Below are 24162 nucleotides of genomic sequence, written 5' to 3'. Positions count from 1 at the left end.
TCTAGGATCAAGCAATCTGTGGAAGAGTGGAGTGCCCAACTCCAAAGCCATGCCTTTCTAATTCTGGGCACCTTGTGCTCATTCTATCCCACCATGCTACCTTTCAGAAGAGAAAGAAAAGCTGCTTTGCTCAGCTTCCACTGCTCCTTCCACTGCATAATGCTGCCTTCCCTGGAGCTTGTTGCCCAGTTGGAAAATCAACAGGTATGTGAAACAATTGTGAAAAATGTCAGATAGTCTACATTAGGGCTGGGATAGTAATGTGTGCCACATTTGCCCTCATTCATCCCTTAAATACATGTGGCTGACATTGCTAATCTATCATAGCTTCTTTTCCTGCTGAACTCAGATGGAACTTCCCAGTCCTTAACTCAGGACTCTAAACCACAACTACCAGTTACTCAGAGTTGGCATCTAAGACGAAATCTTTATCTTCCTTGCATAAGTGTTCTTACAAAATCAAGCATACTCCTAGAGGATCTGAGTTGCCGGGCTTAAGGAAATTTATTTGTCTGTTTCAAAGCCTATATCCTTTTAGGGAGCACTTAGTGTCTTGGCTAGTGGTAGCTCTTAGTGTCTTGGCTGACTCTGCTTTGGAAAGGCTTTATGGAGTCCTTTGTGTAAGACTTTGCTTCTGCAAGATTCACTGTAGTGGGGACCTCTTTCTTGTTCATCTCTGGATCTCACCTGTGCCTAGAACACCGACTGGTATAGAATTGGTGCTCAATGATGTCTGCTGAATAAATGCTTAGGCACCTAGATCAACACCTGTCTTCTCCAGGGAGAAAGAGCTCTCATGTGGGCCAATCACAGAAAGGAATTCTTATGGGTATACAGTGGGGCCATCACAGCTAGGGGTAACAGCTCTTTAGAGGAGGCAGTCAAGGGATTCTAAATGAAACTGAACCAGATAAGCATTCTATTGACTCTCTCTGCTCCTTTCATCTTCTCCTATGGCTTACCTCTATGCCTCTGGTAAGATGGACCTGGGAATCCCAGACAAGAATGGGGTGGAGGTACACAGGGAAGAGGAGGCATGAGGTACACTGCTTAGGCTGGGATCTAGTCTTGGCTCTGAACTAAAGGTCCCTAGGCTTCAGTTTCTAGGCCTGCTTAGCATCAGTGCTGCCCAGTCTCACATAGCTCTGGACTCTTACTCTTCTATCTGCCCAGTCCAATTCCTCTTACTTCACCTATATCCTTTTTCCTTCTCTTCTTCATCAGTCATAGCAATAGAGGTTTGAGAGAAAATAAGGAAGAGGAGATGGGAAGCTAGACCAGGAAGAGATGGATACATTTGACTGGGAGCCTAAGGAGAGAATGTCACTTAGTAGTAGGGCAATATGACATAGAAGTCAGAATTGAAAGGACGTTGTTACATTTCTGAACCATGTTTGTTATTTTATTATTGGAGGTGATTTTTCAGTTCACATCTCTGCTCTTGTGTTAGGAGAACTACAGGAAGCTGGAGATTCCCAGTCTGCAGCTAGTTCTGAAGTAGTATAGTACTTAAGGCAGTGGAAGATAATGGTGAAAGTACATAAGAGTATGGACTCTGCAGTAAGATTGGGCTGGGTTACCACTTGCCAGCTCTATGATTTGGGGCAGGCTCCTTAATCACTGTGTATTTTAGTTCTTTTATCTGTAGCATGTTCTTTATGCAATCATGACTGTTAAAAGAAATGAAGTTTATAAAGATTTTTGTGAAGTGTGTTTACAAAACTCAAATGGTATCTATTATCATTGGTAATACTAATATCTTATGTTATTTACTTGCAAGTGGTGAGGGCTTTCCTTTTCTTCTTAGCTCTGAGAAAGAAAGCAAAATAGACTGAGTTTCCAACAACGTATAAGAGGAAGACAGGCACTTATAGGAATCTGTGACTCTATGTCCAAGAAGCAATCCTGGTAATGTTAGGAAGCCTGTAGTCTTCCCCATCAGGGACTAGAGTGGAGGCTTCGGAGACCATTAATTTCTAAAAACATATGGTGACCGACTAGGAAAAAACTTTACTTTGGGAAAGGTTGCTCTCATTGCCTGCTGCCCACCTCTGCAGTCTTGGAGGGTAAGGAGTGGCTATTTCCACCTTAACCAAGAAACAAACCAATAAGTCAGAGAGAGGCTATTACGGTATTTTAAGCCTTGACATACTTAGTTCTGTGTTCCCAGCTTCTTGGATAGTTTCTCATAGCTGGACACATTGATACACAGCTTTCCACCCACACCCACACTGTCCTGGTGTGGACAAAAACAATGGGTGTTTTTCCATTACCCATTGTATTTGTTTTTTACTGCTGCTATAACAAATTATAACAAAGTTGGTGGCTTAAACAACACAAGTTTATTATCTTGCAGTTTTGGAAGTCTGAAGACCAATTGAATTGTCTTCAACTAAAAATCAAGGTGTTGGATGCCAGGCGCAGTAGCTCACGCCTGTAATCCCAGCACTTTGGGAGAATGAGGCAGGTGGATTGCTTGAGGCTAGGAGTTTGAAACCAGTCTGGCCAACATGGCGAAACCACATCTCTACTAAAAAATACAAAAATTAGCCGGGCAAGGTGGCTTACACCGGTAGTCCCAGCTACTCGGGAGGCTGAGGCATAAGAATCGCTTCAACCCAGGACGTGGAGGGTGCAGTGAGCTGAGATCGTGCCACTGCACTCCAGCTTGGGCAACAGACTGAGACTCTATCTCTAAATAAATAAATAAATAAAATAAAATAAAAATCAAGGCATTGGTCAGGCTGTAATTCTAAGAGCCTCTGGAGGGGACAATCTATTTCTTTGCTTTCTCCAACTTCTAAGGGCCACCCTGGGTCATGGCCCCCTTCCATCTTCAAAGCCAGTAATGGAGAGTTGAGACCTTACAATGAATCACTTCAACCTCCGCTTCCAATATTACATTTCCTTCTGTGATGGTTTGGATGTGTCCCCTCAAAATTCATGTTGAAACTTAATCCCCATTGTGGCAGTGTTAAGAGGTGAAGCCCTTTGGGAAGTGATTACGTCGCGAGGGATCTGTACCTTATAAAAGAGATGGAGGGAACTAGCCTAGGCATTTGTTTTCTTTCCTTTTTTTTTTTTAAGACAAGGCCTCACTCTGTTGCCCAGGCTAGATTAGAATTGCAGTGGTATGGTCACAGTTCACTGCAACTTGAACTCCCAGACTCAAGCCATCCTCCCACTTCAGCCTCTTGAGTAGCTGGGACTAGCGGTGCATGCCACCATGTCTGCCTATGTTTTTATTTTTTCAGTAGGAATGGGTTCTCACTGTGTTGCCCAGGCTGTCTCAAACTCTTGGGCTCAAGTGATCCTCCTGTCTCAGCCTCTCAAAGTGCTGGGATTACAGGAATGAGCCACTAGGTCTGGCTGCTTAGGCCCTTTTTGCCCTTCTGCTTTCTGTCATATGAGGACACAGTGTTTGGCTCCTCCAAGATGCATTTCATTCAAAAATGGTAGCAACAAGGTGCATCTTAAAAGCAGGAAATGAAGCCCTCCCTAGACACCAAACCTGCTGACACCTTGATCTTACACTTCCCAGCCTCCAGAACTATAAGAAATAAATTTCTGTTCTTTATAAATTACCCAGTCTCAGGTATTTTGTTATAACAGCACTAACAGATTAAGATACCTCTGACTTGTGTGCTTGCCTCTTGTACAATTAAGAACCCTTGTGATTACATTGGGTCTGCCCAAATAATCCACAATCTTATTTTAAGGTCCCCAGATTAGTAAACTGAATTCCATTTGCAACCCTTGCCATAATTCCTCCTTGCCATGTAACATAACATACTCATAAGTTCCAGAGATCAGTACATGGATGTCTTGGGGTGTCATTATTCTGCTTTCCACAACCATTAGCCACTATGTCCTGCTCTCTGATTCTAGAATTAGGACTGAAACTAGTAAATTGCTTTAGATAGTGGGCCTGACCCATCATCTCTTTGATGGTGTCCATGAATCCCATGCCTGAAAAAACTGGTCTCTGTTTGGCCTGATGTTCTCTCTCCTTCACTTGACCTTTATATAAAGTGGTTCACAGTGCATTACACTGAGTATGAGAGTATTTTAATTGATCTTCCCAAACAGGTGAGTAGAATAAACTATTATTTCCTCAACAATATTTAGATTATTTTTTGTGACAGCTAGGTTAATAGATCCAATTTTTCTTTAATGCAGTTTTCAAATATAAAAAGCCTGTCTGTTCATAGTATATCACAGTCTTACCTGATAGTACTTTCGTTAACTCAATTAATGCCTGGGGACACTTTATACAAACTACAATTATCATTAGCTACCAGTTCCTGAAACTACTCAGAAGTGACCTGTACATTTTTTTAGATGCATGTATAAAGGCACACTCATTGATATAGTTTGGGTCTGTGTGTTGCCTAAATCTCATGTCAAATTTTAATACCCAGTGTGGAGATGCGGCCTGGTGGGAGGCGATTGGATCATGAGGGCAGATTTCCCCTTTGGTGCTGTTCTTGTGATAGTGAGTGAGTTATCATGAAATTTGATTGTTTAAAAGTATGTAGCACTTCTCCACTCCCTCTCTTTCTCCTGCTCCAGCCATGTAAGATGTGCCTGCTTCCTCTTTGCCTTCCACTATGATTGCAAGTTTCTTGAGGTCTCCCCAGCGATGCTTCCTCTATAGCCCGTGAAACCTCTTTTCTTTATAAGTTAAACCTCTTTTCTTTATATGTTATCCAGTCTCAGGTATTTTTTAAGTAGCAGTGTGAGAAATGTCTAATGCAAAACATTGGTACCTAGGAGTGGGGCATTGCTATAAAGGTAGCTGAAGATGTGGAAGCAGCTTTGGAACTGGGTAACAGACAGATGTTGGAACAGTTTGGAGGGCTCAGAAGAAGACAGGAAGATGAGGGAAAGTATGGAACTTCCTAGACCTGATGAACAGTTTTGACTAAAATGCTGATAATGCTGATAGTAATATGGACAGAGATGGTCAGGGTGATGAGGTCTCAGATGGAGATGAGGAATTTATTGGGAACTGGAGCAAAGATCACTTTTGTTATGCATTAGCAAAGAGCCTGGTGGTAGTGTGTCCCTGTTCTAGACATCTGCAGAACTTTGAATTTGAGAGACATGATTTAGAGTATCTGGCAGAAGAAATTTCTAAGCAGCAAAACATTCAAGAATTGCCCTGGCTGCCTCTAAAAGCCTATGTTCATATGCATGAACAAAGAAATAACCTGAAACTGGAACTTATATTTAAAAGAGAAGCAGAGTGTAAAAGTTTGGAAAATTCACAGCCTGGCCATGTGGTATAAAAGAAACACTCATTTTCAGGGAAGGAATTAAAGGAGGCTGCAGAAATTTGCATATCTCAAAGAGAGGGAAGTACTAATAGCCAAGACAATGGGAAAAAGACCCTGAAGATATTTTAGAGACCTTCACAACAGCCTCTCTTATCACAGGTCCAGAGGCCTAGGAGGGAAAAATGATTTTGTGGGTCAGGCCCAGGGCACACTGCTCCCTACATCCCAGCCACTCCAGCTCCAGATGTGGCTCAAAGTAACACAGGTTGGGCTGCTGCTTCAGAAGGTGCAAGTCATAAGCCTTGGTAGCTTTCACCCAGTGTTAAGCCTGCAGGTACACAGAGTGCAAGAGTTGAGGCTTGGATGCCCCTGCCTAGATTTCAGAAGATGTATGGTGATATGACTTGGTTGTGTTCTCATCCAAATCTCATCTTGAATTGTAGTTCCCATAATTCCTATGTGTTGTGGGAGAGACCCAGTGGGAGGTAATTGAATGATGGGGGTAGTCACCCCCATGCTGTTCTTGTGATTGTGAGTTTTCATGAGATCTGATGGTTTTATAAGGGGCTTTTCCTGCTTTGGTCGGCACTTCTTTCTCCTGCCACCATGTGAAGAAAGACATGTTTGCTTCCCCTTCCACCATAATTGTTAAGTTTCCTGAGGCCTCCCTAGCCATGCATAACTGTGAGTCAATTAAACCTCTTTCCTTTATAAATTACCCAGCCTTGGGTATTATCTTTGCAGCAATGTGAGAATGGACTAATACAGTAAATCGGTACCAGTAGAGTGGGGTGCTGCTATAAGGATACTCAAAAATGCAGAAGTGACTTTGGAACTGGGTAACAAGCAGAGGTTGGAACCGTTTGGAGGGCTCAGAAGAAGACAGGAAAATGTGGGAAAGTTTAGAACTTCCTAGAGACTTGTTGAATGACTTTGACCAAAATTCTGATGAGCATTTTTTCATGTGTCTGTTGGCTGCATAAATGTCTTCTTTTGAGAAGTGTCTGTTCATATCCTTCACCCACTTTTTGATGGGGTTATTTGATTTTTTCTTGTATATTTGTTTTTTTCGTGTACATTTGTTTAAGTTCTTTGTAGAGTCTGGATATTAGCCCTTTGTCAGATGGGTAGATTGTAAAAATTTTCTCCTATTCTATAGGTTGCCTGTTCACTCTCATGGTAGTTTCTTTTGCTGTGCAGAAGCTCTTTAGTTTAATTAGATCCCATTTTTCAATTTTGGCTTTTGTTGCCATTGCTTTTGGTGTTTTAGTCATGAAGTCCTTGCCCATGCCTATGTCCTGAATGGTATTGCCTAGGTTTTCTTCTAGGGTTTTTATGGTTTTAGGTCTAACATTTAAGTCTTTAATCCATCTTGAATTAATTTTTGTATAAGGTATAAGGAAGGGATTCAGTTTCATCTTTCTACATATGGCTAGCCAGTTTCCCCAGCACCATTTATTAAATAGGAAATCCTTTCCCCATTGCTTATTTGTGTCAGGTTTGTCAAAGATCAGATGGTTGTAGATGTGTGGTATTATTTCTGAGGACTCTGTTCTGTTCCATTGGTCTATATCTCTGTTTTGGTACCAGTACCATGCTATTTTGGTTACTGTAGCCTTGTAGTATAGTTTGAAGTCAGGTAGTGCAATGCCTCCAGCTTTGTTCTTTTTGCTTAGGATTGTGTTGGCATTGTGGGCTCTTTTTTAGTTCCATATGAACTTTAAAGTAGTTTTTTCCAATTCTGTGAAGAAAGTCATTGGTAGCTTGATGGGGATAGCATTGAATCTATAAATTATCTTGGGCAGTATGCCCATTTTCACGATATTGATTCTTCCTCTCCATGAGCATGGAATATTCTTCCATTTGTTTGTGTCCTCTTTTATTTCATTGAGCAGCGGTTTGTAGTTTTCCTTGAAGAGGTCCTTCACATCCCTTGTAAGTGGATTCCTAGGCATTGTATTCTCTTTGAAGCAATTGTGAACGGGAGTTCACTCATGATTTGGCTCTCTGTTTGTCTGTTATTGGTGTATAGGAATGCTTGTGATTTTTGCACATTGATTTTGTATCCTGAGACTTGTAGAAGTTGCTTATCAGCTTAAGGAGATTTTGGGCTGAGACAATGGGGTTTTCTAAATATGCAATCATGTCATCTACAAACAGGGACAATTTGACTCCCTCTTTTCCCAATTGAATACCCTTTATTTCTTTCTCCTGCCTGATTGCCCTGGCCAGAACTTCCAATACTACATTGAATAGGAGTGGTGAGAGAGGGCGTCCTTGTCTTGTGCCAGTTTCAAAGGGGATGCTTCCGGTTTTTGCACATTCAGTATGATATTGGCTGTGGGTTTGTCATAAATAGCTCTTATTATTTTGAGATATGTCCCATCAATACCTAGCTTATTGAGAGTTTTTAGCATGAAGGGCTGTTGAATTTTGTTAAAGGACTTTTCTGCATCTATTGAGATAATCATGTGGTTTTTGTCTTCTGTTCTGTTTATGTGATGGATTACGTTTATTGATTTGCATATGTTGAACCAGCCTTGCATCCCAGGGATGAGGCCAACTTGATCATGGTGGATAAACTTTTTGATGTGCTGCTGGATTCGGTTTGCCAGTATTTTATTGAGGATTTCTGCATTGATGTTCGTCAGGGATATTGGTCTAAGATTCTCTTTTTTTGTTGTGTCTCTGCCAGGCTTTGGTATCAGGATGATGCTGGCCTCATAAAATGAGTTAGGGAGGATTTCCCTTTTTTTCTATTGATTCTATCTGAAGTTAGTCAGAGGGTAAGATGCCTGAATTAGTGATTTGAAGATGAGGCAGGTTGACGTGATGTTAGGGTTTATGGTATGACAGTGGAAGTGGATAGCAGAGGTGGAATGGAGGGAAGATCATCACTGGAAGGAGAAAATTTGTAGTAGTATTAAAGTATGTTCTTTATGAGACTGGAGTACCTGAGTTTAGATCCTGCCTTCACTACTTAATGGCAGTGCAACCATGAGCAGATTTAATCCAATAGCTAGGAAGAAGACTAACTGATTAGCTGGGGATAGCTCAGGGCAGCAGTTTGCAACTCATTAATGTGATGGGTTCTACCATAAGAAGAAAGCAGAATGAGAAACATAAAGTAAAGAAGGTATTTTTGGCATAGGCCCAGGGGAAAAGCAGTCTGGCTGAAACCATTCAGTTTTGTCAGTCAGGAAGCAACTATCTACGTAAACAGGAAGTAGAGAAGGTTGCAGGATAGGGCAGTGGTTAGTTGGTGACAAACAAGAGCTGATACCAGATGGGTGTAAGTGGTTACATGTAAAAGACATTCTGATAGAGGCCCAGGCATTTCATGTTAATTATCCCAGTCTTCTCCTGGGAGATCTTGTTTCAACAGAGTGTCTATGCAACATGTGTTGAGTCCTATTCTCAAATAGATAAGTCCTTGAGAGACTGGTTTTTGCCAGTTGTCTGCTGGGTAGTTTTATTTCATCTCATTGAATCATCTCAACATTCTGTGAGGATGGGATTAGGTGAAGAAACCAGCTCAAAGGGATTAAGTTACCTGGCCTAAATTCATTTACAGCATACTATCATACAACACTTTGGAAATTATCTCCTCTCTGAAAAGTAACTATTAGGCATAACCTATTAGAAATAAGGTGTATTGGCTTTCTAGAGATGCCATAACAAATTACCACAAACCTCGTGACTTAAAACAACATAAATCTATCCTTTTACTATTCTAGAGGCCAGAAGTCTGAAATCAAGGTATTGGCAAGGCCATGATCCTTCTGAAGGTTCTAGAAGAGAATGCTTCCTTGCCTTGTCCAGCTTCTGATGTCTCCAGGCACTCTTTGGCTTCTAGCTACATAATCCGATCTCTGTCTCCATCTTCATCTGGTCTTTCCTCTTTGTCCTTGTCTTTTACTCTTCTGTCTGTTATAAGGATACTTGTAATTGGATTTAAAATCCATCTGGATGATCTCATTTCAAGATCCTTAATTACAGCTGCAAAGACCTTTTTTTTTTTTTTTTTCTAAATAAGGCAACATTAACAGGGGCCAAGTATTGGGACATGGACGTATCCTTTTTGGGGCCAACTTTTGACCAACTATAAGAGGTATCACTATTATAATATAAATGCAGATTTTGTAGTATTTTAATAACAACTAAGGGATTGAGAGGAATATGTCTTGATTAGAGTTTCCATGTCTAGATTTCCATTCTTTAAAATAATAAACTTTTACAAAATGCTAGTTCCCTTAGAAAACCCCCTCAAACCTTTGGCCTATTAGAATTTCAGAGCAAGAGGGGAGTGTGATGCAAAGGCACATGTACTTTGAAAATGCCCTCCAAGTGAACATGATATATCCTTCCTACAAGGTACACACCCATATGTGTTTGAGAATTGCTCCTCTGAAGAAATACTATTCCAAGGCTGATGGATGGGTAAGAGGGAGCTTCAAGGTATATTGATTGTGTGTTGAGGGAAGAGAGAGAAAAATCTATCTGTAGTGATAATGGAGGCCAAAAATTGGGTTGATCTGAAGAACCTCAAATCCAAAGGGCAGGGCTGGAAAGAAGGATCTGATTACTACAAGAGAGTAACACTGTTATTCATGTGATCTGTCTGCAATACAAATCTAATCATGTCACTCTAGCTTGAGATCTCATTGGCTCTCTATGAATAATGGATGAATTTCAGATTCCAGAACACAACACACAAGAATTTCACAAGCTGGCCTCTACCTACTCTTTAGACTCATCTTTCACCATTCTCCCTCAAAGACTGTCTGCTCCTGCCATACTAAAATTCTTGCTACTTCTCAAACATGTCTTATCCTTTATTGCTTTCCTAGCCTTGAACATGCTGTTCCATCTGCTTGGAATGCTCTTCTCTGCTGCATAATTCCTGCTACACCTCCAGACCACTTTTCCTGCCACTCCATTTTCTATGCTGCATTAAAAAGCCTCCTCATTCTCTTCAATGAGTTTGCATCTGCCTCTGCTGTGATTCTAAGTCACTCCATTCATGGGAACTGTTGGCCTTGTGTCCCATCTTAACTTCCCCTGAGTCCAATACTTTGAGAGCTTTTAGAAAGATAAAACTGTGTCATACCCATCCCTAAATCCCCAGTGACTAGTAAGTCCTTAATAAACATTTGCTGAAAAATGAAAGGATCAGATCATTATGGCTTCAAGTCTGAAATACATACTTGGTTTGGTGATAGTGGGATCCAGGCTTTAGATCTTAAGCCTGTCAGACTGGAGCCATAGGCAGAAAAGAACACAAGGGAGTAAGACTGGAAGGGGCACAAGAAGAGGGAATTGTAGGAAACTGAGAGGTTATCCAGTTTGGAGGCATAACAGGGGTTGTTTAAGAAGATTAGGAACCCTCAATTCATTCTCCCATCTTCAGCATGAAAACTACTGAAGTGGAATCATGTTTGAATTCCCCTTAATACCAGTGACAACACATCAGGAGTGATGGGAATGACAGATGAGCTACAGATAGAAAGTGTCATACTGACACCAGGGAGCTATGTAGTTATAGGATGAATTGAGGGAAAGAGGACAAAGGGAAACACATATGAGAGAACCTTTAGAAAGTTCCTGAATAAGAAAAGAGGGATTTGATGTTGGGTCCCATTGGCTGGTGTACATATATTGGCTGGTGAATAGTCTATTATATTTTTGGTAGCTGTCATTCTCAGCCAATTCTGACAAAAGTGAACTATATTGCCCACACTTGCATTTGTTCTAAGGGCATATAATTCATAGGCTGGCAACCTCTAATGAAGTCTTGGTATAAGAGCTTTTCTTAAAAGGATGTTAGTAGCATCTGAATCAGTTGGCTCAAGCAGCACAGTGTAACAGTCAGGAATCCAAGGTGTAAAACCAGAGTGTACACCAATTGGACCAGTTAATTAACTTCTATGTGCCTTTGATTTCCTCTTTAGTAAAATGGGTATGATAATACCAGTACATACTTCATGAGGTTGCTTTTGAGATTCAAATGGGTTAATATGAGTAAAACCCTTAATAAGAGTGATCAATAAGTGTTATCTACGTTGTAACTATTCAGAAGTAAATACACTAAAAAATCACCTTCTGAGTTGAAATAGTAATAATTATTTTTCTAGCATATAAGGACCTGTAATAGTCAAGACCCAGTTGCAAGTGACAGAAACCCAACTCAAAATAGCTTAAGAAAAAAAAAAAAAGATTTTTATCGATTTGTCTATCTGAAAAGCCCAGGATTATCTGTAGTAACTTCAGTATGGTTTCAGGGTTGCAAAGTCACATTATTAAGACTTGACTTCTTTATATCTCTTAGCTCTTCTTTCTTCTATACTAATTTTATACTCAGGCAGTTTCCTCTTGTAAAAGCAAGATAGCTGTTGGCAATGCCACACTTGCGTTTCCACACAACTTAGTAACTTTCAACTTAATAACCCTGGTAGAAGGTCCAGCAAAAACTTCGCCCCTGATTCTTGTTAGCCCAAATTGGATCACATACTTATTCCTGAACCCGGATCATGTGTCTACTGCTGAGTGAGCAGAAAACCTTTCCACAAAGGCAAATCAAGGTTTGGTTACCTTGATTTGCAGAAGAAAGGCAATTGAGGCAGATAGGGATAGATTCAGATTTTGTGGAACTTAAAGCTTTATAATTTTGGGGTCTTCTTTAATTTAAAAAATTTACACATTTAAAAACAGGCATAAAAGTTAGTTTTATTTAGAATGAGAAAATAAATCCCAACAAATTATTGAACTCTTGGAGATTTAGGTTCTTAACTTCTTAGATCGATTTAGACAATTTACCAGAAATGCTAACATATAAATGCTTGTTGATTGTAACTTGGCTTTCTCTCCCCACCTAGAATACTCCATTACTCCCAGAACCTTGCATGCAACTGAAGGCTTCTGAAGCTTAAGCTTTGTTAGTTTCACAATAAATCCCCCTCTGGACACAGGGCAAGCAAAAACAAAATAACAACCACCAAAAAAACCCTAGCAAATATCCACTTCATACGTTTCTTTCTTTTTTTTTTTTTATTTGAGATGGAGTCTCACTCTGTCGCCACGCTGGAATGCAGTGGTGCGATCTTGGCTCACTGCAACCTCTGCCTCCCAGGTTCAGGCAATTCTCCTACCTCAGCCTCCCAAGTAGCTGGGATTACAGGCACAGGCCAACAGGCCCAGCTAATTTTTTTTTTGTATTTTTTAGTAGAGATGGGGTTTCACCATGTTGGTCAGGCTGGTTTCAAACTCCGACCTCAAGTGATCTGCCCATCTTGGCCTCCCAAAGTGTTAGGATTACAGGCGTGAGCCACCGCTCCCAGCCTCATACACTTCTTAATAGTAGATTCCTTATTTTAAAGAATGGGCAACTGAATGTATATCCAAGTAACTCTGCTCAGGCCACCACGTCTGGAGAACCCTGGGTCTTGGCAGTACAAATGATCATCATTTTGTACTTTGTGGCAATGGCCAAACCCAGCTGGATTTTTGCTACACTGATTTTAACAGCTCTGCACTCACGTAATTCGGTGCTTTAAAAGGCCATGTTTTATTTGGCACTGATGCTTTCAACAAACTTACAGGGACCATTGGCCCCAGGAGCCAAAAGCTGAACCTGTGCTGCTACGGCTCCTGGCCCTGTCCTAATTTCCTCTTCTTCTTCTCTGTTGTTTCTTCCACCTTTCACTTCTCTTCTTCCTCTTTGTTTTCCTCCACCTTTTCTTATTCCTTCTCCTCTTCTTCCCTGATTGTTTTGACAGATCACTGAGTTCAGACAGTACATCACACATGAGGCCTAAATTATGAATAAATTCCATTGACGTCAGGCCATTTGTACATCCAGTGAACTTGGCTCAATTTTTGGCATCTCTAAGCCATGTCCACTGGAGATGCAGACGAGTGCCTTCAGGGCAACAGAGGCATTCCAGATGGTGGCGTTCAGATAGACTCCCCAACACACTGCCTCCCATCCGGGCCAGCGCTCAGAATGCCATAGGCCACTCTCAGCACATCCCCTCAGCTGCTGTTGACTCTTGGAAGGAGCGCAGCAAACAAACTGTGACTTATCAGGGCAAACCTGCAGATGATTAACTTTGGGCTCATTATATGCTGCATTTCTACCCAAGTGGACTCCAGGCTGGGGGTAAAAGCAGTGTAGGAGAGAGGGCAGACAGAGTGAAACAACAGGAGTTTGGCAGCAATTATAAAAGTTTTCCCCAGCAAAGGAGACACAACAGTAGGAGAAAAATAGATGTTTAAAAATAGACCAACATAAGTTAAAGTCCCTGCTATTTCACTCATTACTTGTGTGCACTTGTTAGGTTGTGGTAGATATCTGCCCAGTATTTTTCCCACACCCCTGCTTCTGAAAACACTCTTTTCTTTTGGGGGACTCCTTTACTACTCCACATGGCCTCAGGGCTCATACCCTCCTACCCTAACCCCATCTGTCTCTTAGGGAGTGATTATCCCCAGCAGAGTCAATTACAGTGTCACAGTCCTGTGGACACAGCAAATAAGCATGTGGCTAATGCCAGTCCATAAAGTCCTTCTTTGAAAGATTTTTTAAAAAATTCTATATTGGATCAAAGCTATGTAAGAATGTTAATATACCTTACAGCTCCAAAATAAGGGAGAAAGGAAAATCGCTGTCATACCAGCTGGGCGAAATGGAGACATTCAAAGTCAAAAAGCGATGCCTTCACTTCTCTGAATCACTGCCATAGCTACCTAGATTTATGGAGGCAATGTGGGATTATACATATGTGAATTTTCCTGGCAGCTAAAAGTTATCCCTTCAGAGGTAAAAGGGCCCCCCTCTTTTTTTTTTTTTTTTAAACCATGTTATTCACAGGTTTTTCTAAAATATTTCACATATTTCCCTTACTTTTTAAGTGGAAGATACCACATTTAGCCTCTTCTGGATGGCTCAGAGGCATCAAAATAAGTGTCAATTAATAGGCTATGTGATAATATGGTTTGGAGTGTTTTTTTTTTTTTTTTTTGAGACGGAGTCTCGCTCTGTCGCCCAGGCTGGAGTGCAGTGGCCAGATCTCAGCTCACTGCAAGCTCCGCCTCCCGGGTTTACGTCATTCTCCTGCCTCAGCCTTCCGAGTAGCTGGGACTACAGCCGCCCACCACCTCACCCGGCTAGTTTTTTATGTATTTTTAGTAGAGACGGGGTTTCATCGTGTTCGCCAGGATGGTCTCGATCTTCTGACCTTGTGATCCGCCCATCTCGGCCTCCCAAAGTGCTGGGATTACAGGCTTGAGCCACCGCGCCCGGCTATTTTTTCTTTTTTTTAAAAGACTGTCCTAACCTGCACTGCCTAACTCTTTCCTGCTTACCCAGGCACCACAGGGCAAGCTCTCAACAAGAATTAGCTTGAGGTACCCTGGCCTCATTCATGGCCAAAGCCCTGATTCTATTCGTGTCTCATATCCCCCTTCTGATGTGTTCTTGCATTCCTCTGGCTCCTGAACTTCTGTTTGCTTCCTGCTTTTAGCCCAGCAGTTTTCCTTTAGATCTCACCTGTGACACAGCTGCTCTGTGACTGACCTTTGGTTCTCTTCCTCATAGGCCGGTCTGCCTTTGCCCTTAGGCCCTATTCTGTCTCCAGCTGGCAATTGTAGTGAGACAGGCTGGGGTCCCATGACGAGGATCAGATGCTAGTGTTCCTGTCTCCTTTCACGTGGTTAAATGGACTGGGATCATTTACTGTAGAGACAAACAACCTTAGATACTACAGTAACCCTCAGAGTAAGATTTTAAAATAGCTGGAGATAGAGGAAGGGTTATAGAAGATATTCATATTACTGCAGAGGGCATATTGTAATTAGGCAGTATAGAAATCCGTTTTCTGGGAAGCATCAATTACTCTCTTTACTGATTAATTGGGTTATACATGCTTCTTTGGAATTGTCAAATTTCCAAGCCTGACACTAGGCTCGATTGCTGGTTCCTACACTATCCAGGCCTACCTATCTCTTGTTCCTTTTCTGCTGACCCAACAGTCCAGGGCTGCCAAAGGTATAACATTTTCTTTCTGCTTCCCTTCTTTCTGAACAGGTCTCTTTCTTCATCTCCATAAAAATGACTTAAAAAAATAAAACATAGAAATGCATCTCTATATATATGTTGAAAGTGGATGTTATACTTCTCAAGGGTCAAAGGGAGATAACATGCTAAAAGTATTATTCTGAATGAATAGATGACCCGATTTAAAGCTATAGGAAACATTGCGAAGGATGAGTCATTGCCAAATTAAAAGTTTACATTAAATATAAACTTTTAAGAACTTCAGAGAACCCTGGCTAAGCCTAAGTTGTCAGTGGCCGCTGAATTGCTAAACCTCTCTTGCCTCTTTCACACGCAGTTCATCCACCCATTCCAATGCAGAAAGCACATAAAATTCCAGCCTGGAGGCCTCACCTCTGATATGCGGACAGAAATTTGCCCCTCTTTTATTCACCCTTCCTACTTACCCACTTCTCTGTTCTGTTCACGCTGGCTCTGTGATTCCATGGCATACTGCAGTGCAGTAGCCCTCAAACCTGGCTGCAGAGTGGAATCTATCCAGAGAGCTCTTGAGTGGTTCTGGGGTGCTGAGCCCAATCTCTCCCCTCCACTGTAAGACTTCATTGCAGTCTTTCACTGCAGAAAAAAAAAATCTGGTGTCCAGACCCAAACACAACCAATTAAATTAGAATCTTTTAGGCATGGAATTTCTCTTTTCAGTATTTTATTGAGAAAATTCTCAAACAGACAAGAAAGTTGAAAAATTTACAATCTTGCCACCTGGATTTTACCATTAGCATTTTATTATTCATGCCTATCCATTTAGTAACATTTTATTACCACATATCTATCTATCTGTTAACAATCCTCTAACTACTAATCCACTTATTTTTTGACACATTTAAAAGTAAATTGGACCAGGTGTGGTGGCTCACACCAGTAATCCCAGCATTTTGGGAGGCTGAGGCTGGAGGATCACTTGAGGCCAGGAGTTCAAGAGCAGCCTGGCCAACATGGTGAAACCCCATCTCTACTAAAAATACAAAAATTAGCTGGGCATGGTGGTGCATGTCTGTAATCCCAGCTACTTGGGAGGCTGAGGCAGGAGAATCACTTGAACCCGGGAGGCAGAGATTGTAGTGAGATGACATCGTTCCACTGTATTCCAGCCTGGGCGACCAAGTGAGACTCTGTCTCAAAAAAAAAAAAAAAAAAAGGAAATGCAGATAAATAATGTATTACTTCCTGAGCCTGGGTAGTATGCATGTGGGTGTTTTTCATTATTCTTTATACTGTACACATATATTATAGGTATTGTATTTTATCCCCCAAATAAAAAGACATTTAAAAAGAATGAATAGTATTCTTTGCCCACGGGAAAATACTTAGGTAGTTTTTTTCTGTGTGGAATACCTACCTACCCTACTCTTTTCACCTATAGAAAGTCTACCTTTTTTAAGGAATTGGTGTAACTTTCCCCTGCTGAAGAATCTTTCCCTTGCTTCTGCAGCCATCTTCCTTCCTTCCTTCCTCCCTCCCTCCCTTCCTTCCTTCAGACGGAGTCTTGCTCTGTTGCCAGGCTGGAGTGCAGTGGCGCGATCTCGGCTCACTGAAACCTCTGCCTTCCAGGTTCAAGTCATTCTCCTGCCTCAACCTCCTTAGTAGCTGGGATTACAGGTGTGCCACCATGCCCACCTAGTTTTTTGTATTTTTAGTAGAGATGCGGTTCCACCATGTTGGCCAGGATGGTTAGATCTCCTGACCTCATGATCGCCTGGCTTGGCTTCTCAATCTCTTTCTTTTGAATTTACTTAATATCTTTACCATTCATCCTAGCCCCAAATTAAATGCTATTTAATTTATACTCTTTTCATTTCAGGTAAAAAAGGTAGCTTGCTGACACTAGTCTCAGATCCATTCCCACCGGATCCCTGCTCTGCTCTGTTGCTGCCTTTTCACAGGCTGTCTCGTTCTTTGGTTCTTAATAGGTTAAAACAATGAGAAGCACCACAGGAGGACTGAAAACAGGGGAAGAGAGAAGCCAGGCCATTTTTCACTCTGTTACCTCCATCCTTTGGAATCTGGCAGTTTCCCTCTGGACAGCCCCTCCCTTCCTTCTCCTGATCTACTCGAGCAGTTCTCCTGGTGGTTTTGGCTCCTTCTGCCTGACAGCCAAGGCTTCTGGGCTCTCGTGACAACTGCTTCTCTCAGTGTCACCCTTGCAACAAGGAGAATAACTTCCCAATTTTACTAATCTGTGAATTACTTCACCATTCCCTTTTCGACTTCTTCACTGCTCCATTCATCTACATAACTCATCCTCTGTTGAAACAATTTCCCTTCCTCTGAAAGACGTGTTTTTTTTTTTTGTTTGTTTGTTTTGTTTTTTGTTTTTCCTGGCTAGATCCCAGGATCCCAGCTGACACCATGTATAGGGAAAAGAGCACAGGCTTGGAAACTAGAGGGACCTAAGTTTGAATCCTATTGTTTATTCTATGAACTTGTTTAAGTTACTTAATCTCATTCTTAAACTAGGGGTTATAACACCTACTTCATTGGGTTGCTATGAGTGTTAAATGGCATACTATATGAACAGTGCCAGTACCATAGTTAGGACTCAATAAATGGAAGCTACCATTATTGATTTATAAACTCCTTGACAGTATAGCCATTTTCTTCTTTTTGTGTCTCAGTGCTTTACCTAAAGGTGTTTATCACATTACTTCCTCTTAAATTTAATTTAATCAGCAACTTATTGAGCATGTACTACATACTGACAATTGTATTAGGTAGTACTTCTGGAAGATATGATGAAAATACAGCCCTTGCCTTTAATATGCTTACAATCTAATGAAAGTGAGAGATGTGACAACAACTAAGTCTACAGAAATGCAATCTGACAAACACACCAAACTGAGGTACAAGTGACACCAACAGGTACATGGTTGAAGGAATGAATGAGTGACTCTGCCTAGGAATATCAGGAACAATTTTGGAGAGGAATAGGCGCTGTGCTGGCTTTGAATGAAAAGAAAACTTTCAACAGGCAAAGAATGAGGGAAAGGAGAATTTGGGCTGAGGAAATGGCATGAACTAAATGGTGGAGCTATAACCATGCATGCACATTTAGATCACAATTTCAGCACCTTTAATGGGAGTATGTGGAGGGAGATGTAGGGAGAGACCTTGAAATCCTTGATAGCTACTGGGCATGGACTTGATCCTACAAGTAAAAAAATCAATACAAATTTTTGAGAAGGGGAGTGATTCAATCCAATTGTAACTTAAGAAAGAAGAAACAGAGTATGGAGACCCATTATCAAGTTCTTACTATAGTCCTACTGTGACATAATGCACAACACATGGGGATAGATAGGAAGGATGGGCAAGAGTGTTCATTCAAATTGGCTTTGAAACAGCATTTCTCAATCTGTTTAGCATACGAGTGTCTCATGAATCACAACAATAGCAAATATAGTCAATTATTTTTTTAATGTACTTAGAAAAAATATACATTCTTTATACTAGCCTATGATAAGGCTGTATGTGATCTGACCCAGAAAGTTCTCAGACTTCATCTGTATGCTTCCCCTTGCTTAGTCTACTCCAGCTCTATAAGCCATTTTTCTGTTGCTTGAATAGGCCAACCAGGCCTTGGTTGTGACTCAAGGCCTTTGTAGTTGCTGTTCTATCTGCCTGGAGGAATTTTGCTCCAGACCTTTGTTTATCCTTACATTTTCTGCCACTTCACTTCTTACTACCCTTCCTTTTACTTACCCTCCTTTAGGCATTCAGCCTTCCTACTCTTTCTTGAATAAATCAAGCATGCTCTTGCCCCAGGGCCTTTGCACTTGCTGTTTCTGCCTAGAATTCTCTCCTTCTAGATTTCTGCATGGCTCATTTCCTCACCCCCTTCAGGTCTTTCTTTGCTTACATGTCAACTTTTCAGTGAGGAATCCCTGCATCCCTGTTTAAAAATGTGAAGTTAAATATTTTTTCCCCACAGCACTTAACCTCTTGGGATATTATGTATTTTCCTTTTTCTTTTTGTTTTTCCATAGTAGAATTTGAGGTGCATTAAGGCAGATATATATATGATATATCATATATATATCATACATATATCATATATATATGGCAGAGAGATATATATATATCCATATATATGGAGTCTCGCTCTGTCGCCCAGGCTGGAGTGCAGTGGTGCAATCTCTGCTGACTGCAAGCTCTGCCTCCTGGGTTCATGCCATTCTCCTGCCTCAGCCTCCCGAGTAGCTGGGACTATAGGCACCCGCCACCACGCCCAGCTAATTTTTTGTATTTTTAGTAGAGATGGGTTTCACAGTGTTAGCCAGGATGGTCTCGACCTCCTGAACTCGTGATCCACCTGCCTCGGCCTCCCAAAGTGCTGGGATTACAGGTGTGAGTTGCTGTGCCTGGCCAGGGCAGACAGTCTTGTAGAATTTTGTTTCTTGCTTTATCCCTGGTGCCTAAAACAATTTGTGGTATACACTAAGTACTCAATAAACATTTTTGAATGAATGACTGAATAAATGGATAAATAATTCCAGTCTCCTCATATCTCAGGTCTCAGATGAAACGCCTTTCTCAAAAATGCCTTTCCTGATCCTCCCATCTAAAACAGCCTTTCTTATCCTAATTGTGCTTTATAATATCATTATATATAGTACTTGTCGTTATCTGAAATTATTCTATTTATTTACTTGCTTATTGTCTTCTTCTTCCCTCCTCCATTAGAATGTAGGCTCCTTGAGACCTGGGCCCTTGACACGATAATTGTTAAATGAGTGAATGTACAAAGCACTGTGTTGAAAGCTTCAGATGAATTATCTCACCCACTTCTCACAGCAACCTCAATTAAATAGTACCATAGACTTCCCTTATCTCAAATGAGAAAACAGAGGTTTAAAGAGCTTACGTAGCTAGAAAGTGGCAGAGCCCAGATTTGAACACAGGTATTTTGATTCCAGGACTCATTCTGAGTTAGTTTATGTAACTGAAGACTTCTCAGAACCTTGTAAATCTACAATCTACAAGAGAAGGAAAGCATCTACAACACTGCCCAAATTTACTTGACCACAGAAGCCTCTTCTTTGTGGAAAGTTCCTAGAATTTATGGATATACTTTTGAAAATGCGTCCATAAGGTTCTAGCCCTTTTGACTTGGAAGTTGTTAGAGCTTTCTTTACAGGTCTAACATAACTTCATTGTAATTCAAGGCATGTCACCCAACATGCCCAAGAGACATGGTGGGAAGAAGGAAGAGAGGTCTGCTCAATGGAAAAGCAAAGACATTCCGGGGTTACTGTCAAAGAAAGTAATAGAGGAGGAAAAATATCTAGGGGAGAGAGAGAGCCCTAAAATGTGGTCCTAATAAGAGAAAGGAACAAAGATCAGCTTTCTTTCAGCAAAATCTGTGACTATTCAGTATGTGGTCCTGGGTAAGGCAGCAGAAAGTTAATTCTGGCATGTAAATTCCCAGTGGGTGAGTAGACATTGGTGTTGTTTACTCAAAATTCATTCTCTTTCTTCCTCTTTTCTAAGAGAACACTGTATCTTCCCTTGTAATTCACCCTCATGCCCTTAGCCTGTGCTTCCCTAAGCCAATCACTCCCCTCACCAGTAAATGCTGTAGGAATGCATAGGTTGCCTTATGCAGCTGTGATCAGTAAGACATAAAGGCAAGTCTGCCTGGGGACTTACATCCCTTGTAAGTTGGATTCCTAGGTATATTTTATTCTCTTTGAAGCAACTGTGAATGGGAGTTCACTCATGATTTGGCTCTCTGTTTGTGTTACTGGTGTATAGGAATGCTTGTGATTTTTGCACATTGATTTTGTATCCTGAGACTGCTGAAGTTGCTTATCAGCTTAAGGAGATTTTGGGCTGAGATGTGGGGTTTTCAAAATATACAATCATGTCATCTGCAAACAGGGACAATCTGATTTCCTCTTTTCCTAATTGAATACCCTTTATTTCTTTCTCCTGCCTGATTGCCCTGGTCAGAACTTCCAACACTATGTTGAATGGGAGTGGTAAGAGAGGGCATCCCTATCTTGTGCCAGTTTTCAAAGGGAATGCTTCCAGTTTTTGCCCACTCAGTATGATATTGGCTGTGGGTTTGTCATAAACAGCTCTTATTATTTTGAGATATGTCCCATCAATACCTAATTTATTGAGTTTTTAGCATGAAGGGCTGTTGAATTTTGTCAAAGGCCTTTTCTGCATCTATTGAGATAATCATGTGGTTTTTGTCGTTGGTTCTGTTTATGTGATGGATTACGTTTATTGATTTGCGTATGTTGAACCAGCCTTGCATCCCAGGGATGAAGCCCACTTGATCGTGGTGGATAAGCTTTTTGATGTGCTGCTGGCTTCAGTTTGCCAGTATTTTATTGAGGATTTTTGCATTGATGTTCATCAGGGATATTGGTCTAAAATTCTCTTTTTTTTGTTGTGTCTGTGCCAGGCTTTGGTATTAAGATGATGTTGGTCTCATAAAATGAGTTAGGGAAGATTCCCTTTTTTCTATTGATTGGAATCATTTCAGAAGGAATGGTGTCAGCTCCTCTTAGTACCACTGGTAGAATTCGGCTGTGAATCCGTCTGGTCCTGGACTTTTTTGGTTGGTAGGCTATTAATTATTGCCTCAATTTCAGAGCCTGTTATTGGTCTATTCAGATTCAACTTCTTCCTGGTTTAGTCTTGGGAGGGTGTTTGTGTCCAGGAATTTATCCATTTCTTTTAGATTTTCTAGTTTATTTGCATAGAGGTGTTTATAGTATTCTCTGATGGTAGTATGTATTTCTGTGAGAGTGGTGGTGATATCCCCTTTATCATTTTTTATTCCATCTATTTGATTCTTCTCTTTTCGTCTTTATTAGTCTTGCTAGTGGTCGATCAATTTTGTTGATCTTTTCGAAAAACCAGCTCCTAGATTCATTGATTTTTTGAAGGGTTTTTTGTGTCTCTATCTTCTTTAGTTCTGCTCTGATCTTAGTTATTTCTTGCCTTCTGCTAGCTTTTGAATTTGTTTGCTCTTGCTTCTTTAGTTCTTTTAATTGTGATGTTAGGGTGTCGATTTTAGATCTTTCCTGAGGTCTCTTGTGGGCATTTAGTGCTATAAATTTCCCTCTACACACTTTAAATGTGTCCTAGAGATTCTGGTACATTGTGTCTTTGTTCTCATTGGTTTCAAAAAAATCTTTATTTTTGCCTTCATTTCATTATTTACCCGGTAGTCATTCAGGAGCAAGTTGTTCAGTTTCCATGTAGTTGTGTGGTTTTTAGTGAATTTATTTATTTATTTTTGCATACTATTTCTTTTTTATTTTATTTTTTTATCATACTTTAAGTTCTAGGGTACATGTGCACAACATGCAGGTTTGTTACATATATATACATGGGCCATGTTGATGTGCTGCACCCATTAACTCGTTATTTACATTAGGTATATCTCTTAATACTATCCCTCCCCACTCCTCCCACCCCACAACAGGCCCCGGTGTGTGATGTTCCCCTTCCTGTGTCCAAGTGTTCTCACTGTTCAATCTCACCTATGAGTGAGAACATGTGGTGTTTGGTTTTTTGGCCTTGTGATAGTTTGCTGAGAATGATGGTTTCCAGCTTCATCCATGTCCCTACAAAAGACATGAACTCATCCTTTTTTATGGCTGCATAGCATTCCATGGTGTATATGTCTTAATCCTGAGTTCTAATTTGATTGCACCGTGGTCTGAGAGACAGTTTGTTATAATTTCTGTTCTTTTACAGAATTGCTGTAATTCTGTAAAAGAACAGAAATTTCTTTTACAGAATTAGAAATTCTGTATTTTACAGAACTAGAAAAGAGCAGAAAATTGCTGAGGAGTGCTTTACTTCCAAGTATATGGTCAATTTTGGAATAAGTGTGATGTGGTGCTGAGAAGAATGTATATTCTATTGATTTGGGGTGGAGAGTTCTGTAGATGTCTATTAGGTCTGCTTGGTGCAGAGCTATGTTCAATTCCTGGATATCCTTGTTAAGTTTCTGTCTTGTTGATCTCTCTAATGTTGACAGTGGGGTGTTAAAGTCTCCCATTATTACTGTGTGGGAATCTAAGTCTCTTTGTGGGTCTCTAAGGACTTGCTTTTTGAATCTGAGTGCTCCTGTATTGAGTGCATATATATTTAGGATAGCTAGCTCTTCTTGTTGAATTGATTCCTTTACCGTTATGTAATAGCCTTCTTTGTCTCTTTTGATCATCGTTGGTTTAAGGTCTGTTTTATCAGAGACTAGGACTGCAACCCCTGCTTTTTTTTGTTTTCCATTTGCTTGGTAGATCTTCTTCCATCCCTTTATTTTGAGCCTATGTGTGTCTCTGCACATGAAATGGGTCTCCTGAATACAGCACACTGATGGGTCTTGACTCTATCCAATTTGCCAGTCTGTGCCTTTTAATTGGAGCATTTAGCCCATTTGCATTTAAGGTTAATATTGTTATGTGTGAATTTGATCCTGTCATTATGATGTTAGCTGGTTATTTTGCTCATTAGTTGATGCAGTTTCTTCTTAGCATCAATGGTCTTGACAATGTGGCATGTTTTTGCAGTGGCTGGTACCGGTTGTTCCTTTACATGTTTAGTGCTTCCTTCAGGAGCTCTTGTAAGGCAGACCTGGTGGTGACAAAATCTCTCAGCATTTGCTTGTCTGTAAAGGATTTTATTTCTTCTTCACTTATGAAGCTCAGTTTGGCTGGATATGAAATTCTGGGTTGAAAATTCTTTTATTTAAGAATGTTGAATATTGGCCCCCATTCTCTTCTGGCTTGTAGAGTTTCTGCTGAGACA

At 40.7% G+C, this 24162-nt stretch overlaps 1 protein-coding gene across 2 annotated transcripts in view; it reads right to left on the bottom strand.

The window, feature by feature from the left end:
* The window catches only part of LOC105486929 (proteasome 20S subunit alpha 1), a 122532-nt gene that overhangs the window by 60006 nt on the left and 38364 nt on the right, over window positions 1–24162 (bottom strand). Inside the window, exon 3 of one of the 2 annotated variants that reach the window (XM_011750070.3) lies at window positions 15780–15948. The exons of the other annotated variant lie outside the window; for it this stretch is intronic. Within the exon in view, the coding sequence (XP_011748372.1) occupies window positions 15780–15824 (45 nt within the window). The 5' untranslated portion in view covers window positions 15825–15948. The remainder of the gene's footprint in view (window positions 1–15779; window positions 15949–24162) is intronic. 2 annotated transcript variants of the gene reach the window in all.

The sequence above is a fragment of the Macaca nemestrina genome, chromosome 12 (assembly GCF_043159975.1).
Source record: "Macaca nemestrina isolate mMacNem1 chromosome 12, mMacNem.hap1, whole genome shotgun sequence".
NCBI lineage: Eukaryota > Metazoa > Chordata > Mammalia > Primates > Cercopithecidae > Macaca > Macaca nemestrina.
The sequence above is the reverse complement of the archived record's forward strand: the minus strand, read 5'-3'. Positions and strand labels throughout refer to the sequence as shown.